Source organism: Cibotium barometz, chromosome 59, assembly GCF_041138505.1.
Source record: "Cibotium barometz isolate CiBa-2024 chromosome 59, ASM4113850v1, whole genome shotgun sequence".
Lineage (NCBI taxonomy): Eukaryota > Viridiplantae > Streptophyta > Polypodiopsida > Cyatheales > Cibotiaceae > Cibotium > Cibotium barometz.
In genome coordinates, this window is record NC_141104.1 from 19,380,909 (window position 1) to 19,400,658 (window position 19,750).

The 19,750-nt window shown below is 41.6% G+C and overlaps 1 protein-coding gene across 2 annotated transcripts; it reads left to right on the top strand.

Annotated features, from left to right (window-relative positions):
• The first annotated feature begins 525 nt into the window (after positions 1-525).
• LOC147605563 (uncharacterized) lies at positions 526-4,407 on the top strand. 2 transcript variants are annotated; one of them, XM_086793400.1, is made up of 8 exons: positions 526-1,556; positions 1,717-1,875; positions 1,998-2,198; positions 2,305-2,592; positions 2,840-3,264; positions 3,389-3,535; positions 3,628-3,747; positions 3,948-4,407. In XM_086793400.1, exons 1-8 carry the CDS (start codon positions 689-691, stop codon positions 4,011-4,013), a joined length of 2,274 nt encoding a protein of 757 aa, XP_086649526.1. In that variant the 5' UTR covers positions 526-688; the 3' UTR covers positions 4,014-4,407. The 2 variants fall into 2 exon arrangements, with proteins under 2 accessions (XP_086649526.1, XP_086649525.1); XM_086793399.1 differs by lacking the exon at positions 2,305-2,592 and having other exon boundaries at positions 544-1,556.
• The last annotated feature ends 15,343 nt before the right edge of the window (positions 4,408-19,750 follow it).

Below are 19,750 nucleotides of genomic sequence, written 5' to 3' on the forward strand. Positions count from 1 at the left end.
CGTCAGGACGCGCTCAACTCTTGACACGAGTGTCATGTAGGCCGCGTTGTTGATCACGTGGAAAGCTTCGAGACTTTTTCCGAGCTGGCAACTCTTTTTGCCACGTATGAGCAGAATATCTGGAGAATCTGTGGCTTTTGTGCACATCAGCGCGCGTGGTGTACATATTATGGTCAAACGTGTGACTTGGCATTAAGTGCTCTCCCGCATGTGACCAGTCTACGGCTAGCGGTTTCGGGCCGTCCGTCCTAGATCTCAGGATCAAGCTGTCGACATCTTATTAAAAAGATTCAAGTAATCACCTGTGCTCGCAAGGCCAAGGAAAAATTAATTATTTCTAAATACTTTTTTTGGGGGGCAAATCACTGTAGACGAAAATGTAGATGCCACGTTGGATTTGATGCTGAAAACGGCTCAAAGGAATTTCGAGTGCTTTTTTAGAAAAGAAAAAATCGAAAATTTCGGAAAAATAACGAAAAATGTGCGGAAAATTGCCAACCTAGGAAAACCCATGTCTTCGTTTTGCAGAAGAAAATTGCAGTTGCGCTTCTCTCTCTCTCTCTCTCCTCCCCCCCTCTCTCTCTCATATGTTTTGTGTGTGCTTCTGCTGCAAGCAAAGTTCTCCACCGATTCATGCCATAAGAAGCTTTACCCTTCGTCCCTATGCTCAGAAGAAGAGTTGGGCTCCATGCCTTTATGCTGCTGCCCAAGCACCATAGCCGCCACCACCACCACCACCACCATGGAACCCGCCCCTCTGGAAGACCTGGTCGATCGCCATCTCAACAGTCTCAAGCCCGAAGAAAAGGCTGCAGGTGAAAGCATATTCGGCGCCATAGCCGCAGGCAAGGAGCTCAGCAGAAAGATAGTAGAAGGCATCAGGAAAAATATTGGTCTTGATCGGCATCAGACCCATCATCAGGTCCCCCCAGACTGCACGGATTTTGGGCACCCTTTCGTTGCTCCCACTGATGGTGGGCATTCGAGCGGCGATGATATCTGGACGCTGAGAGAGAGGCGCAGCCGTAGCCTGCCTAGTGGGCAGGCAGCCAAAAGGACGCTCCGTTTCAGGCGTTCCCAGGCCATCTCCTTTTTCAAAAGCAGAAGGGATTTGGGCGCCCCACACACCCCAGGGCTCAAAGCCGTTCAAGAAGATGGGTTTGTTGCTGTCACAGATCAAGAATTGAGTGCCAGCATACTCATGCAGGGCCTTTTTACTACTCTCTCTGCATTTCTGGGTATTGCGTTCTGCACGATGGTTGTTGTTGCAGTCCCTTCCGCTGATCACAGGTGGGTGTTGCCCGGCAGCAATGGGGAGGGAGCCCACACCCATTTGTTCAGTTCATGGGCCAGTCAGCTATACGGGTTTCTGGCTGCTTGCCTCTGCTTGGTGGGTTTTGCATGGCTTTGTGAATGCAAGTGGCCCAGGAACCCCAGTTATTGCCATGATGCGGTGGAAAAAAGCCTCAGCAGGGCAGAAGAGGCTGAACAGAGGGCCCACAAAGCCCACCGTGCCAAACAACAATTCATGGCCTATGTCTTTCACAACATCCGAGGTTAGTATACATTCTCATCGTATCAAAGAATTGGGTCATGCCCAATGCCCTGGCTTTGTTTATTGTGTCCAAACCAAAACACACAATACCGGGTGTAGTCAGATGTTGGAAATACTCCTGATACTTGCCTACTGTTGCCTCTGGTTTTGTTTTCTTGCAGTTCCCTTCAATGCAATTGTTCTTGGTTTGGGACATTTGAGATCAAATGCAGATAAGGAGCTCTCTAGCAATGAGATCAATGAGAACAGCAATCTTATTCAAATGATGCTAGATTGTGCAGAGACAATGACCAGTGTACTGGATGATGTGACAGACATGGGTACGTGTTTGATATTGACGCGAGCTCTGTCTGTGTTGCATAGATTGACCCCAATGTAAATTATGTAGATGCTGGATTGTTTTTGACACTTATTTAAGCAATTTTTGTTCTGCTTCCAACAGGCCAGTGGGAGGAGGGTGTCATGGAGCTAAACCTTGAAGAATTTGACCTTTTTGGAGTAGTCAAGTTCTTGTCATGGGGTTTGAAGGACTTGTTGTATCAAAAACAGATGTCCTTCAGCATGAATGTAGATCCCATTGCAAAGGCAGTTCTGAGCTCAAATCATGTCTTAGGTGACAAGCATAGGGTCCTCCAGACTCTAGGTACACACCTCCCAGGACTGCAGTTTTTCATAATTATCAAGTTTTCCATGTTCGCTTTTGAAGAAATTTCACCATTTCACCTAGCAATTTTGTTGTCTAATTGCAGGGAACTTCCTTAGTAACGCTATAAAGTTCAGCCCTGCAGGGGGTAGATTGGAGTTAAATATTAAATGTGAAGAAGTTTTTCAGAGTGATGCATCCTTTCCATGTCAGTCTGGGGTGCTTCACAAGGTGGCATCAGACCAAACACAAGACTGCTCTCTCTGTCCATGTCTTAGAGTGGAGGGTCTAAGTAAATCCCCCAAGATCCCATTGAGTGCCCGTCGTGTCAATGCATGCTGTGGTCAAGGGAGCTTAGCAAAAGTCCTTATCACAGTGAAGGATAATGGTATAGGTATGCCCTTATTCTTCTAGCAACCTTTTGTTCATTGCTAGCTATTTTTGTGCCATTCATGTGCCTTTGCATGTATGGCTGTGCAAACGATGATATACTCATGATGTGTCTGTGTTTGCACGTGTGCATATGCACAGGTGGGGGTTGGGGGGGGGTGTTGAATTGAGAGGAGAGTGTTAATGAAGATTCTTGTCTGCTTGTCCATTTCTAATGGTCGTCTCTTTTGTGTGGATTCCTATGATTGCAGGTATCTCAATTCAGGATCAGGCGAAGCTGTTTGAACCTTACTCTTTTGTTTCCTCTGGGTGGGTACAAAAAGCAGGTGTTTCTGGTCTAGGCTTGAGTATGGCGAAACGCTTTGCAGAGCAATCAGGTGGCTACATTGGTGTCGATTCCAAGGAGGGAGAAGGGAGCAAGTTCTACTTCTGCCTTCCATACCCTCTCATTCCCATAAATTACGACGTGCAATACAAGGTCCCTTCAAAGGAAGAATGGCTGGATGCCTTCATGGTGGAAGACTGTGAAGAAGAATCTTGTACAATTGGTGGTTCAATTTCAGGAAAGAGTGATGCAAATATCATGCAAGAAAAAAATTTCCCCATTCGGAGCTCATCACCCATAGACAAGGGTCGTAGAAGAGTCCTACTAGTTGAAGATACGGAGATAAATAGAGTGAGTGTCCTCCCCTAGCTTCACTGTATGACAAGCTTTACGTGTTTGGTGTTGTCTTTACTATAGTTAGTGAGAGTCTTCCATATGTGAGTCCATGTTTGTGATGCTGTTTCTCACTCTGCAGATTATCCTCAGGAAGGTCTTGCAAAATCTTAATCTAAATTGTGAGGAAGCTGAGAATGGGCAGGTGGCAGTTGATCTTTTGAAACAGGGTCAAACATTTGACCTTATTCTGATGGATAAGGAGATGCCTGTTATGGATGGACATGAGGTAAGCATGTGATGACAGCATCATTTTGTTTTGGTATGACTTTCTTTGATGGGATGAATGGACTGACCTGAGTTTACGTGTATGTTTTCAAGGCCACCCGACAGCTACGATTGATGGGTGTAAAGACGCCAATCGTTGCCTTGACAGGCAATGCCCTACAGTCTGATAGAGAGCTTTTTCTAGAGGCGGGTGTTGATGACTTCCAAACAAAGGTGTAGTTCTGTTGTATGGTGTCTTACATGATTTAATGGAGGTGCTTGAATCAGCCACACATGCATGTTTGGTATGATTCGGTGTAGCTTCCTGTGTATGGTGACTTACATGATGTAAGGGGGGGGGGTGCTAGAATCATTTATAATGCATGTTTGGATAGCTCATTGTTTGATCTGACCAGGGTTTCTTGTTGTTGCAGCCCTTGTCTAGAGATAAACTTGTACAAGTACTAGCTCGCTTTGGAGTGGAGAGCTCATGTGCATAAGAAAGAAGGCTAACTGTTCTCAAGTGTATTTTATAAAGCAAACAGTTAACTGTCTTCACAGGTCACAAGTACAGATGATACAGCAGCTTTCTTTGGGGCTTCTTGCCTCATTTTGCTCGATGGCCATGGAGATGATAGGATTAGGTTATTCTTTTGTTTTTTAAAATGGTTACGAGAGGTACTACATTATTGTTATTGGGGCTGTTGTTATCTAGCACTGGTCTCCGCAAGAGGTAGGCAGTCTTTGAAAGAGTGCTAAAAAACTTGAGCATTAGATGCATGAAATGCTGGGGTTATTTGGTTGGTATTTTATAAGGGTGTCTAGGTTAACTTTGTAAATTTTGATAGAGTTTTTTCTTGGGCACCCTAATAAATTTGCCTTCTCTTTCATTCACATCAATCATCATCAACAGGAGGCTTTTTGCCCCATGCCTGCCATGAGTTTTGGGCCATTTTGCTCATGGCTGTATGTCATAAAAGCAATGCAGGCTTCATCTTTCTTTCCATAAGTGAAAATTTGATCCTTTCCTTGTGTAGTGTTGTGCATCATGCCTTCATTTTACCCTTGACCATGTATCTATCATCGTTTTTTCCACCATCTGCACTACTGCAATTCTAGAGTGCACTCAGGGTGCTCTCCTTGGGTGCTAAATTTGGCGCCTCTTATGTAGTCATGCATATGTGATGCTGTTGCACGGTGGTGGAATTCTTGCTCAGAAACTTTTGTTGGGGACTTCTACCTATACACATCTTTAGGTGTCTCACCAAAAGGTATGTCACGTGTAAAGTCTGAGTGGTGGAGATTGAGGAGTCCAAGGGACAGTGATTTTCATTAAGTCTGTGCAGCATTTGATATGGTTAATGTGCTTGCCACTATTCTTATCATTATATGCTATATGGATATGACATATCTTTGAAAATTCTAGTCATATTCATTTGATACCAACAATTTACATTTTATCATTCATAACCATTAAACTCAAATAAAAGCTTCTGAAGCATAAATGCATTTAGAGTATCTTGTTTCTATATTAACTAGTGGGCAACCCGTGCTTCTCACATCTTTTGAGACTCCAAATTCAAATTCTAACCAAACCTCCTCCCTTTCTGGAACCACCAAATTCTTTTCACGTGGCAGCTTTGTGAAACTCTTCCTTAAGATAATATAGAGAAGAGTATTTGGAGAACCGAGAGAGATGCCACAAGTTATGGCATTTGTAATTTGATTAGTTATATGTTCGGACATGTTAGATCTCTACATGTCTTTGGAAAGTGGCGAGGTGCTTTAATTGATAATTAAGGTTGATGCTAAAGTGGATTTCTATAATGGATTTAATTGCTTATCAATTTAGTATGCAACATGAAGGTAGAGTTTGAAGCTCCCTATTGTGGGTATGTCCTAGTGAGTGCAATCCTTCTCAAGGGGGTTTGGTATGGTAGGGGTGCTAACAAGCACCCATGATGCCATATGTTATCCCTTCTTTGCCATTGCAGGCCAGCCCTAAGTATAAGCCTAGACTCAAAATACATGCTTCTTGTTATTGTTTTGACTCCATTGTTGCAAAAAACATGGGAAAATTAGACAAAAGCAAGGAAAGAAGAGAAGGTAGCAAAGATTGCATAGAAAGCAGAAGGAGAAGAAGCCAAGAAAGTACGAGAAGAATAAAGAGAGAGCATAGGGAGCAAGAGGAGCAGCAGCTAAAAAGTAGAAGGAAAGCAAAAGAAGACTAAAAAGGCGGAGTGCTCCTCAAACCACCACCGCCATGGCTTGGATCTTTTGCTTGTCTTATGCACAGGGAAGCCAACCCTTACTTGAAAGGTTTCAAAGCAAAACAAGTGAACAAATCATTGTGATGACCATTTGAATGTGTTGTTATGCACATGGCAAAGCGGTGGTCCTTGTTATATTCTTGTATCTGTTGCTTGACAACTTGGTTCATTTTGAAAAATTTTAGTAGAAAAACCTTGCTAAAAAAGATAAGTGTAACAAATTATAGAAATTACATAGATATTGACTTCAATAAATGACACATCTTATCATTATTAGTGCAAAATGAAATATTTACAACCTTCAATCCATGACTTATACCAAGCTAGTAGCGTTGAATTAGTTAACATTCTCCCTTAGCTAAATTTGAAAGGAGGACGATGTCATTTATATAAAGTAGTAGAGGGATCAATATGCTTGCCAGTGTGGGACCAACCCCATCTAATTTGTGAATGAAGCTCAAGATCTCATCAATGTAGAGGCCAAAAAGAGTGGGTGATGGAGGGTAGCCTCGTTTCAATCGAATAGTGTTGGAAATCTCTGTGAATGTACCTCCTAGTGCTCTCACTCATCACATGACGGACTTGCAGAGGGCAATGATGCTCCAAACCATATCGCATGGGTCTCTCCTCTTGTAAAAGCTTTGCGGAAGTCCAGAAAGCAAAAGTAAACCCTTTGATACCATGTTTTGCTCTCCTTGATGATGGCACATAGAGCGAAGATGTGTTAAAGGGTAGAGAAGCTATGTGTTAAAGGGTAGAGTAGCTTCACTGAAAGGTTGCCTGTTTTGAGGCTTTGCAGCCATAGACCTCATGAGTTGGAGAGGTTATAAATGGCATATAGTAACTTGCAGTTCAAGACCATCATAGAATGTGGTCATGAAGTGCACAAGGGCCTCGTGGAGTGCCTTGGTTGGTTCCCACCCCTTTGATTTGGGAAGTATTGCATACATATTTTCATAAGCTCTTAGAGGTGATGAAAAAATTGTGTCCATGTGATTACTTGTTTTTTGGCAAATGTTGGCATCTCTTGCAAATTACAATACAAGTGCTACTTTGCCTTTCCTCCTCAAGTTGTTGAAATTCGGTCTCTTACTACATGCCACTAAGAAATGACAGTGGGCAAGTTTGCTTGCAAGTTTTTGTTGTTGCTTTGTGATATGGGACTTCTATGGAAGTATTCTTTCAATGCAAATACAAAAGAGATTGCTTAAAGTGCTTGATAAAATTTGTAGAAATGAGGAGAGAGCTAGATAGAGCTCACAACACACTTGATTGGGTCCCAACCATCCTCTTAAGGTCCCCCACTTGTTTGACATGTGTGTTTGCTTATGTATTGAAAGATGTAAATGAAGTACAAGATTGACTCATTGGCTAGATAGTGAACAGAGACACCTTGGGAAATGTTTGGGCTAAATGGATCCTTTGCTTTGGAGATGATTTGGGGCACCTTTAGGACTGTGTGTTCTCTTTGTATATGCTCCATTGTTGCTATTATTGCAGCTCGTTGGCCAGGTTGTATGTTGCGTTTTCTTGTTGTTGTAGGTCGCTCTTATGTGTTGTGCATTTTTCTCTAGAGATGACCTTGATAAGTTGCATTTCATGCTACACACTGGTTGGACAATCTACTATGCTCTACTTCATATAATGATGATATTGCTGATCTATATGCTCCCCTTATGCAAGCTATTCAAGGATTAATTTCCTCTTCATGCTTGGGTTGACCCTTGAGCTCACACGTTGCAAGATGATTTATGTCCTTGGTTGGCTGTGCATAGGCATCAAGAGCTAGACTCAGCCCTAATATTTCTCTCAAAAGAAGTGCCTTAAAGTCTCCTTCCATAGGTGCCCTCCATCAACCCAAACCACCTTTGCCCCTTTTTGGTCTACACCTAGGGTGCCCATGGGGTGGCCCAAAGAGTAAGACTTTTGACCATATAAATCGTTTGCCTTTTGTCACTTGGACGTGGCACATTTGTTCAGGACTTAGACAAGGATTTGACACACACTAGGGCTTCCCCAAGCACTCGACCAACTATTCTAATAAGTGGTTGGTTGGCTAGTATAACATTATATAACTTGCAAAGAGGGATACAAAGACTTGTGCCATAGACACAACAGATATTGTCCTTAAACCTAGATGGTGCATGACAACTTGTGTTAATCCTAACATACTACCTTACACACAAGAGAGAGGGAGAGAAGAAGAGAAAAAACATGCAAGGATCAAGTTCGAAGATGTGTACTTAGCCAATCCTAATGAGAGTCAACTCCTCGATGTGAAGCCGTTAGGGGTTCACTCCACCTTTACTTGTGTCACCCAAGTAGAGATTCAAGAGCTAGGTAGAGAGCAAGAAGGAAGGAGAGCTCAACCGTCACTCCATGCCACATGCATACAGGAAGGACCTTGGTAGAGAGCCAAGAGAGGGGAGAAGAGAGCAGAAGCTAGATCATCGTCGTCCTTACACGCACACACAACAACAATCAAGCATGCAAGCCAACAACAAGCAAGCATACATCCACAAGTTCATAAGAATGAGAGACTTATCTTTGTAATCGCACAAAGTGCTTAATGATAAAAGAGACATGGGATAACCGAGCTTACGGCTTGTGTAATACCGGCAAGAAAGAGTTATATTTAGAGCTAGGAAGACTAGTTTTGGGTCCCCAATTGTAAATGGGTAGCTGACCATTGTAAACTAAGAGCTCTTGTATATAAGATATTTTATGAAATATGAAAAGGGACAATCCTATTAGTCTCATTGAAGTTTTTCCTCTCTCTCAAGTTACAATCAGCGTAGCCATGGTTGAAAAGTAATGTTAACCAGAGTGGTTAACATATCTCTCTCCCTGATTCAGGTATATTCTCAGAGCTGGTTGGATCTAGTGGTAGTAGATCAAACATGTGGATAAAGTCGTCACACGAGGTAGGAGCAAGGAGTGCTCGATGGAAGACTCGATAGCTTGTCCAAAATGTAGTCTCTATCATATCTTCGAACATCTGGAGGCGCTAGGCGGCCATAAAATTACTTGGGTGTCGACCCTTTGTTCACGTTGAAGACTAAGCGTTGTTTGCCTTCGTGGTAGTGGTCCTAGTCAGGAAAATGCCTCAAAAAACGTGATGATCAAGTTGAAGAATATGATCATTGCTATCACGGCTGGGTCTGGGACGTGATCATATCTTCGTATATGAACTCGTGGAAGCACTTGATCATGGTCTCTTCTGTGCAAGGTTGCTGGGGCGTCGGAGAAGTGAACCATAGTGTTAATCCAATTCTAGGATTAACAAGAGCTACTGCCATTATCTTATATTAAGGAGTCACGGTAGATACACCAAGGGTCATACATTCAAGATGGGATATGAAGCAATAGTGTCCAAAGCTACAACTTGGACGGGCGCTCGTAATGGTGTGATGGAGTATTTATGGCGATTCCCACTTCAAGAGCGTGTGGTAACAAGATAGGATGAAGTCTTAAGTGATGTACTTCATGGATATATTATGAGAGTAGTCATTGTAATAGCATTAGGCCTCTTATAAGCTTAAAGTGTCCGGTCAACCACAGTTTAAGTGAGTGTGAACACTTATGGTCATGTATATAAGTGAATTTCTCTCATAATACAACATACTCTCTCATTGTGCAATTGAGTCTTGCTCTTGCTAATCCTCTTGCTAATCTCTCTCCCTAATGCATGCTAGTGAGTGTATGAGTGAAGTGAGAGACGACGACCCGTAGTGCAACGCGGCGGTGTGATAACGCTCGCGGAGACGCGGTGGAATTTCTTCTCACAAGGAGTTGTAGAGCTTGGAGACCTCAAGAGTTACGAGCTCGGCCATTGGAAAGATACGACAGTTGCGGTTCACTAGTAGGTAATCTCTTTTTGGATGTGTTTCAAGGGGAGTTAGGGTGATCCATAACATTTTTGGCGCCAGTGTCGGGGAGCCATTCCTTGGCTTTTTTCATCGTTTTGTCTCTAATCTACACATAACCTATTGCCCATTATCTTGATTAATGGTTTTCCATGAAAAAGATATGGATTTGATAGTGATTTGTGTGATATTTGGTGTAGAATAGCTCTCTTTTTTGTTTTTAAAAAGAATGCTTTTTGCTTAATTTTTAGATTAATTTGTTGTTTTTGTTGTTGCGTTTGTGGTTTTTCATGTTCTTAGGGCTTGCACATAGTTTGTATTAGGCTTAGTTTGCATCCATTACATCAAACAATGTAAGATAATGCAATTTTTAGTGAATGTTAGCTCTCTTTAGTGTTAAACATAGAACTAAGATCATTAATTTTAGTTTAATTGTGTATTTGTTATTGAAATTGTTTGGAATAGAGTGTTAGCAAGCATTAGGAGTAGCTTAATCTTTCAAAAAAAAATTTAAAATCGTTTAAAAACCTTTGAATTTGATTAATTTTTTTTAATGGATTGATTTTTGTCATTAAGGGTGATTAATCTTATTCAAGAGGCCAAAAAATTAAAAAATATATTAATTGGGATCTAAATGGATCATATGAGTAGTCGAAATTGATGTTTTTGAGTGTTTTGAGAGCATCTAAATGCATCAAAACACCTAATCACATCAATTTTTTTATCAATTGGAGAAATTTGAATCTCTTTGCTTAATTTTACCTTAAAAGAGGAGATCATAATTAAGAGTAATTAATTGGAGAAATTTGAATCTCTTTGCTTAATTTTACCTTAAAAGAGGAGATCATAATTAAGAGTAATTAATCTCTTATTTTAGATTAATTTACACAACTGCTGTTAATGCACAAAGATTAGCATTCCCCTGCTCTACCCAATGATATGCTGAATTGTGTGAATAATATTAAGAATTAGTGGTTAATTAGAGTATTTGATTAGTGTAAAAGAGTGAAAGATTAATCTTTAATCACTTTTTTACATAACTCATTAAGGTTAATGAGCATTCAATGAGTAGATGTTCATGAGTTATCAAAATTATCCATTTTGGGAGTCATTTATGAAGGGTGTAAGGGGTGTCATTAAAAAGTTGACTTTTTTGATTCTCACTTACCTTTTTGAAAAAATACCCATATCCCTTTCATTTTAAATTCATAAAATATTCCCCCCCCAAAAAGGAAAATTTGTATTTCCCACTAGACTCCAAAAAAAAACCGACTGTGAAAGAAATTCCATTAAAAAAAATTCGGCCATGAAAGAAATTCCGGCCTTGAAAGAAATTTCGGTGAAAAATTTCGGTCGTGAAAGAAATTCTAGCGAAAAATTCCGATCGTGAAGGAAATTCCGGCTGTATCGGGCTTTAGAAAAAAGAATTTAAATTTTTCGTTAAGTCCGGTGTTCACGGCGTGAATTTTAAGTTCCATTGCGTGAAACTTTGGAGGCACATATCTCCTAAACCGTATATCCATGAAGTTGCTCTAAGGCCCATTAGAAAGTTGACATCGAGCTCTTGGTCTTTGGACTTGGCCGTCCGAAGTCAAAATTGACCATTTTGGCCTTCGACTAGCAGCCTCAAAATTCGACCTAGAAATCGAGGCAAAAAACAACCCAAAAACCTCGAAAATCGTAAAAAAAGAAAGCGTAAAAATGACGACAAGCCATATTTGGGCTACTTTCTGAGGATCTAAACGACAAAATCACGGATGACTCAGGGGAACAAAGTTATAGTATTCCAAAAATACTGCAACTTCCTCATACAAAGTTTTTCAAAATTCCTTTTACAACCACCCTAAAAAATGTGCTGCGAAACAGGAAAAAAATTCTTGGGATTTTTTTTGGTCTTGAGACGGTGATGAAAAATAGGTTTTAGGACCTTCTCTTCCATCTGGGAAGTTCCTAGCATACACTTTTTTCAAAAAAATATTTGTAAGAGGTTCACGTGCGTATAGCACCTGAGCTAATTAGGGTGAACAGACACCCGTTTGATCTAACAAAGAGTACGCCAAGCCTCTTGAGGTTGTAAAACGGGCTATGGGAAAGTATAAAAAGCAAAAAAAAAAAATCTATGATTGCTCATTAAAGGAGCATTTAGGCACTCTGACATGACCTCGATAGAGGGATTACCAGGGGTCACACAAGGACTAAACCCAATGGCTGACATCTTCGAGCCATTGAGATCTATGCCACAAATTCACCTCCCAATGTCATTGGCCATGCCTATAACAAGCGTGTCATCAGGTTTTACACCCCCTATTACTTCGATCCTACTAGGCTTTGGTCCCTTATCTAACATTCCTGCAAATCCTATAAGTACCAACCCTTTCCTGGATACCCACACCTTGGACATACTGACTAGTCTAGGAAGGGGGTGGCCCAAGGACTCACTGAGTCTCTTCCAACAAGAACACTCATATATGGCCTCAGTGACTCATATAGAAATATGGCCGTACAAATTTCTAAAATTATGGGCAAGACGATACAACAGACCCTGTTCAATTCATTCAAATGTTTGAACATAAATGTGAAGGCTTTAAAAATCCCAACCAAGGTATATGCATTGAACTTATGCTTAGAGGAAAAAGCTAGTCAATGGTTCATCACATTGATGCCGGCAATTAAGGCCAACTTCAAAACCTTGAAATCAACCTTTAAACATGGCTTTTTCAGACAAGGTGATCGGTGAGTGTAGTAACAGAACTCTATTCAATTGAGCATCAACCAAATGAATCCATTAGAGATTTTATCCTTAGGATAAAACTCTTGCACTCACATTGTGAGTCATGGAAAAAATTAAACGATATTCAATTGAAGAGATGTTTCATGAGACGGGCTTGAAGAATAACCGCTTACACAACTTAATCATTGTATCCAATCCGAAATCATTCGATCAATGTTGTAAAGAAGCAATACGTTTAGATGACAACATGCTAGAAGATGATCATGCTACGAGGTGTTCCTCATCTAAACCAAGTGAAGCAATGGCAAAAGAAAGATCGATCTTGGAATTGACATTCCCATTATTTTTATGCAGTTTTGCTTAAAACCTTACAGCCAACATCTCTAAGAGAGGATGAAAACCTTCAAAATCAAACATCCTTAATGCCTTTAAAAGTGAGAAACGAAATGCCTTGTGTTGAATGCAATCACCGACCATCCCAATCCTCATTGTGCATACAAGGCACCTGTTCTTCTATATTGCATATATTGTAAAACCTTTGACCATGATACTAAAAAATGTCCCACTTCATCCACAATGGACTCAAAACCTCCATCTTTCGTACACCAAACAAAAACAGTTCCAAAGGGTAGAAACTACTCTCAGGAAGCAATTAATCGAACACTTCAGTGTTTCTATTGTCGTGGACCTCACAAGGTGGCAGACTGCACAGTTTGGAATACTTCCATGCCCATAGTCACTGACACCTTACAACCCATGTGTGAATGATGTGGCATTGATTACATGTTCCAAGAATGCCGAAGACAAGTTGCTTCAATGCAACTTGTCTTAGAAAATACAACTCTTAACATCTTAAGTGTACAAAACGGGCAATTGTCCACGGTGCCCTTGAATGTTCTTACACGCTTACAAACCAAGGCACGAGAAACAGTAAAAAGGAACACAAAAGATAATACCTCAACATGGATAGAAGGACATGCTTTAAAACAGAACCCAAAAGAAGGAGCAAAATCTTCTAAAACCAAGAAAAATAAAGGACAACAAACTGTCGAAACCAAGGTTGAATTAAAAGATAGGGAAAAGGAGTCTGTGAGAGGACATAAACCCAAAAAGGGACATAAACACGAAAGAGCCAAAAGCTATACATGATGCAGAAGCATCCACCTCAAAGACCACACAAACCTCGACACCCATATGTGCGACGCAGGATACAAAAACCCAAAAGAAAATTTGATCTCGTCGCATGGGTAAACATAATGAAGAACTGACAAACCAACAAAAGTCAGAGAATGAAACAAGTTCTAATACATCACTAAGTGAGGATGAAACAAGTTCTTACTCTTCGCTCGATATACCACATAGACTGTTGAGATATCGAGCTCATCTAGTGAGGCGGTAGACATTGATGACCCGCCTGGGGGATAGGCCCCACACTTACACCACTAGCATGATTGGTGAGATCATGGGTTATATGCGGCCAATGGGATGACAGGCTATGTGACAGCCATTCTAGAGACTGGCATAGTTATAGCGCTAGCTCATTTAGTTGGGTTCACACTATAGAGAACCCTAGTATGTATTTGGTTGAGTACCTTTCATATTGTGTGTACTCTTATCTTTGTATATGGTGTGTTGAGTGTTGTGTGAAGGAGAAGAAGATTTTCAACCTCTCACCTTGTGTGTTGAGTCTTTTAGGGTTTTGTGAGTGTGTGTGTGTGCTTGCAAGAGCTCAAGCTCTCTTCTCCCCTACATCTTTTCATGGTATCAGAGCCTGGTTCATGCTAAGGGACTGAGCTGCAAACAAGAGAAGCACAAGAAGCGGTACAAGGGTAAGAGCTTCAACTACTCTTCCCTATTTGTGTTGGCGACTACACCCTTGTCGGGAGCTCTACGGGAGGCACCGGCAAACGATCTCTGATTGAGGAGCTTTCTTCGTGGGAGTAAAGCTATAGGGTAGCTATAGGGTCCTATCGAACAAAGTTTTTTGGGCCAAAAACGCATTTCGGGCGCGTCAAGACCTCCGTTTTTTAGAAAGTAGGCGATTTCGAGCACTACGGATAAGTCATCGATTCTCTGCAGAACTCTGGTTTAAGAACTACAGGAAGACAGATTGGCTGTGCACACATTGTGTGTGCTGCAAGGAGGTCAATAGTTGCCATTGGGTGTATGTATGCACATTGAGGTCACTGGTTGTGACATTTGAGTGTACTACGGTATCGCTACAGAAAATACAGCAGTTTGTGCAGGACAAACCAGAGTGCTGTTTCTGGTAAATTTGTGTGTCTGGCAAGATGTCAAATGATGGCATAAACCAGATTGTTGCTGAGAAGCTTGATAAGAATAACTTCCATGCTTGGAGGTTCAGGTTGACGAATTTCCTTATGGGAAAGGGTTATTGGGACTACATATAGAAGGTGAGCATGAAGAGGCACCGGAGATACCCGAGATTAATCCGACTGCTGTAAATATGAAAGAGTTCAAGGACTAGAACCAAGGAGCCAGAAAAGTTATGTATTGGCTCTCTATCAATATACAGGACACCATGATTGGGCACATACAGGATGCCAAGTCCCCCAAGGATGCGTGGGACACCTTGGTAAAACTCTATGAAACAAATACCAAGGTATGCAAGATACAGCTGAAGAATGAACTTCATACTGTGAAGAAAAAGAGTATGTGAGTGAATGACTATGCATTGAAGAGAAAGGGTATTGTGGAATCCCTTGCATCTATTGGTGATTCAATAGATGATGATGATAAGGTGGAAGTCTGTCTACGTGGTCTCAGGCCACAATACAAGGCATTCAAGATGTCCATTCAGACTCGAAAAAACATTCCCAATTTCACAGATTTGGTGTCTATGTTGATTATAGAAGAGAAGAGCTTGGGTGAAGATCAATAGTCTTCACAAAACAAAAATAGTTCAGAGCAACAGGCCTTCTACACAAGTTCAGGAAGAGGACGAGGTAGAGGAGGCCGTGGACGCAGTCAAGGAGGTGGCCGAACAGGTAATCAGAACTATGGCCAGCAGCAGCAACAACAACAGTCCCAGAATTTACAATAACAACAACACGCAGGTGGAAGAGGCCAATTCACAAGCAGGGGGAGTCAAAGAGGTCCTAGAAATTGACAAAGGTAGTATAATGATACACATGGATGCTTTTATTGTGGTAAGCCTGGGACATGTGCAGATTGTTATAAGAAGTAGGGTGACATGCAAAATGGAAAATTGCAGCAAAACAACTATGCATCCTCGAGCAAAAACAATGAGGATAATGAAAGGTTGTTTGTTATGCAGCATATCGTTAATGCCATGTCTGAAAATGTTGAAGCAGCACATAAAGATGATGTATGGTACGTTGATTCAGGTGCTTCGAACCACATGACAAGTCATGGGGAGTGGTTCAAGGAGATGAAGAACCTTGAAAGACCAGGTTTTGTGGAAACAGGGGATGACACTGCTCATCCAATTGCCCATGTTGGAGATGTGCCATTGTCTATGCAGGATGGCAAAGTGAAGTACCTTGCAGATGTACTTCATGTTTCGAAGCAGGGTTTGCACGTTTGGTTTAATCCTGATGGTTGTTATGTTGAAGACTTTAAAGACAAGTGCAGGTTGGTTGCAAAAGGCAATAAAGTGGGCAGAATGTTTACATTGAGAATGTAAACATGCCTGAAGTGAGTGCTCCAATGTTTGTAAATGGTTCAGGAATTGTTGCAGACACAGACATTTGGCATAAAAGAATTGGACATGTGAATGTGCATAGAATGAAGTCTATGCAGACTAAAGGAATTGTGACAGGGCTGCCAAAATTTAAAGTTGAAGGTATGCAGAGAATATGTGAAGCATGCCAATTTGGAAAGCAAACAAAGCATGTATTTTCACGTAAAAGAAATGTGAGCAGAAATGCACTAGATGTTGTGCATTCAGATGTATGGGGTCCTACGAAGACCATGTCTATGGGAGGTTGCAGGTATTATGTGACATTTATTGATGACCACACAAGGAAAGTGTGGGTATACTTCATGAAGGAGAAGGGTGAGGTGTTCACTCACTTTCAAAATTTCGGAGTTATGGTTGAAAAGCAAATAGGGAAATATGTAAAGTGCCTAAGGTCAGATGGAGGGGGAGAGTACTTCTCCAATGAGTTCTCTGAATTTTTGAAGAAGAATGGTATTCAGAGACAGTTTACATGCAGATACTCTCCGCAGCAAAATGGAGTTGCTGAGCGAAAAAACAGGCACATTGCTGAGATTGCGCGAGCATTGATGGAAGAGAAGAATATGCCGCATAGCTATTGGGCTGAGGCTGTTTCTATAGCAGTTTATATCATGAACATAACTCCTACTGCAACCATACATGATGTAACTCCAGAGGAGAGGTTTACTGGCAGAAAACCTGATTTGTCTCATCTTGGATGCATTGCATATGTGCATGTGCCAGATGAGCTGAGAACTAAGCTGGATCCAAAAGCTAAAAAATGTGTGTTTATTGGATATTCCCTTGATCAAAAGGGATACAGGTGTTATAACCCTGCTACAAGGGATGTTGTTTTGATGAGATGAGCAGCTGGTATGTTGCTGATGAAAAAGAAGCTATTGGGGCTGATGTGAGTGGAAATGTGGTTGCACAGAATGCAAGTTAGTAATCACAGTCTTTGAGTGGACCAGGAGAGTCCTCATCTAGTGGTTCTGTGATAGACCATGGAGTGGCAGGCTGCGTCATAATACCAGTCCTGCAAATATGATTAGTACATCACATAAAGGCAAAGAGAGAGTGGTTGAGCCCCTTAGTATGCCTAACATTTCTGCGGCATTCTCATGTTGATGGAGAGTCTAGTGGCTTAGAGATGAGCCTTGATGATGAGGAGCTTAGAATACCAGCTATGGGAACACCAGGTGTAAAGAAGGCTATGGAAGCCATGAATGCAAAGCTACGAAGATTTGGGAGAGTGAAGAATCCTGTGCAGAGGTTCACTTATGATGGTTATGTGGCACATCATTATGCATATATGGCAAAGGTTGTGTAGGTTGTAGAGCCCACATGCATTGATGAGGCTGTTGGAAATGTGTGTTGGGAGAAAGCTATGGATGAGGAGGTGGATGCACTATATGGAAATGAGACATGGGATTTAGTGCAATTGCTTGAAGGCAAGAAAGCCATTGGATGCAAGTGGGTGTACAAAGTAAAACATAATAGTGATGGAAGCATAAACAGGTACAAGGCTAGATTGGTAGCCAAAGGATATGCGCAGACATATGGCATTGATTATGAGGAAACTTTCAGCCCAGTTGCCAAGATGGCAACAGTGAGAGTTGTGATAGCAGTGGTGGCTGCGTCAAAGTAATGGTCTTTACATTAGATGGATGTAAAGAATGCATTAATGCATGGGGATTTGCAAGAAGAGGTGTATATGTTGCAGCCACCTGGTTATGAGAAGGTGAGTCACCCCGAGCATGTGTGCAGGTTGAAGAAAGCCTTGTATGGCTTAAAACAAGCACCAAGAGCATGGTCTGACAAGATTTCTAAATATCTTCTCATTAATGGATTTCATGTAGCCAATGCAGATTTCTCGCTATATGTGAGACACAGTGATAGAGGGGTTGTGCTTGTTGTCATCTATGTAGATGATCTGATCATTACGGGGGACCTTGATGCACAGATCTTTAATGTAAAGATCTTGCTTAGACAGAAGTTTGAGATGAGGATCTGGGAGAGCTCAGATACTTCTTGGGCATTGAGGTGATTAGGTCACCACATGGTATTGGATTACTGCAGAGACAGTATGGCTTGGACATCTTGTCCAAGTATGGTATGACAGGCTGTAAGCCTATATCAGTGCCATTGGATCAGAATGGCAAGTTGAGTGCAGATTCAGGAGAGATTTTAGAGGATCCTACTACGTATAGGCGCATAGTAGGAAGCTTGATCTACATGACGATCACCAGGCCAGATTTGAGCTATGCTGTTGGGTTGGTGAGTCAGTTTATGCAGGTTCCACGGAAGCCGCATTTGGATGCATTGAGATGCATACTGAGGTATGTGAGGTCACTTTGCATTGTGGACTATTTTATGAAACTAGGACAGAGATATGTGTAAATGGGTACACAGATGCTAATTGGGCTGGTAGTATCTCAGATAGAAGATCTACTAGTGGCTTCGTGTTGTGCTGCTGTGATTTGGAGCAGCAAGAAGCAGCCTACGTTTGCTCTATCCAGTACTACAGAGGCCGAGTACAGAGGTGCTGCTATGGCAGCATGTGAGGTAGCTTGGTTGAGAAAGCTACTTGTTACAGATTTGGATCTATCAATGGATAGACAAGTTGTCATTTTCTGTGACAACATTAGTAATATACAGTTGGCCAAGAACCCAGTTTTTCATGCTCGCACGAAGCATATAGAGATCCACTACCATTTTGTCAGAGAGAAGGTCTTGGCACGAGACGTTGACCTTGTTTATGTCAGCACACACGATCAGGTAGCTGACATCTTCACCAAAGCATATTGGGTACAGAGAAGCTCCGCAGATTCAGGGCTTCGCTTGGTGTACATGAGATGGAGTTGAGCTCGAGGGGGAGTGTTGAGATATCGAGCTCATCTAGTGAGGCGGTGGACACTGATGACCCGCCTGGGGGATAGGCCCCAAACTTACACCACTGGCATGGTTGGTGAGATCATGGGTTATATGCGGCCAGTGGGATGATAGGCTGTGTGACAGCCATTCTAGAGACTGGCATAGTTATAGCGTCAGCTCATTTAGTTGGGTTCACACTATAGAGAACCCTAGTATGTATTTGGTTGAGTACCTTTCATATTGTGTGTACTCTTATCTTTGTATATGGTGTGTTGAGTGTTGTGTGAAGGAGAAGAAGATTTTCAGCCTCTCACCTTGTGTGTTCTCTTTTAGGGTTTTGTGAGTGCGTGTGTGTGCTTGTTGCAAGAGCTCAAGCTCTCTTCTCCCCCCTGCATCTTTTCATAGACCAATCAAGAAACTCGAACCCACCCAACCACCCCAAATGGATAATGATAATCACATGACATATTCGGAATGCAAAAAGTAAGCTCAAGAGAGCATGCTTAGCTTGGTTGAATGTCTTACACTGTCACCGGTTGTGATTGAGCCTCATAATGCCAAACCTAACAACAACCAAGATTCAAAGCCTACAGGAGTACCGCTTTCCCTTTCAAGAGGAAGAAATACTCTCTACAGAAGAGTCATCTGGGAGGACAGATTGTACAAACTATACGCTTGAGAAAGTACGTGAGGAATTTGATAATTCCCTTACAAGATGAAAATAGTCTCTCAAAACCTCATTGAGGAATGCTCTTCTCTCATGAGATAAAGACAACATCACATCAGTACTTGTACC

Excerpts from the sequence above, each read along its gene's own strand:
- LOC147605563 (XM_086793400.1), top strand. The coding sequence starts at position 689 with ATGCCTTTATGCTGCTGCCCAAGCACCATAGCCGCCACCACCACCACC. Across the intron at positions 2,199-2,304 it reads TAGGGTCCTCCAGACTCTAG|GGAACTTCCTTAGTAACGCT; the intron begins GTACACACCTCC and ends GTCTAATTGCAG. Across the intron at positions 3,748-3,947 it reads TTGATGACTTCCAAACAAAG|CCCTTGTCTAGAGATAAACT; the intron begins GTGTAGTTCTGT and ends TTGTTGTTGCAG.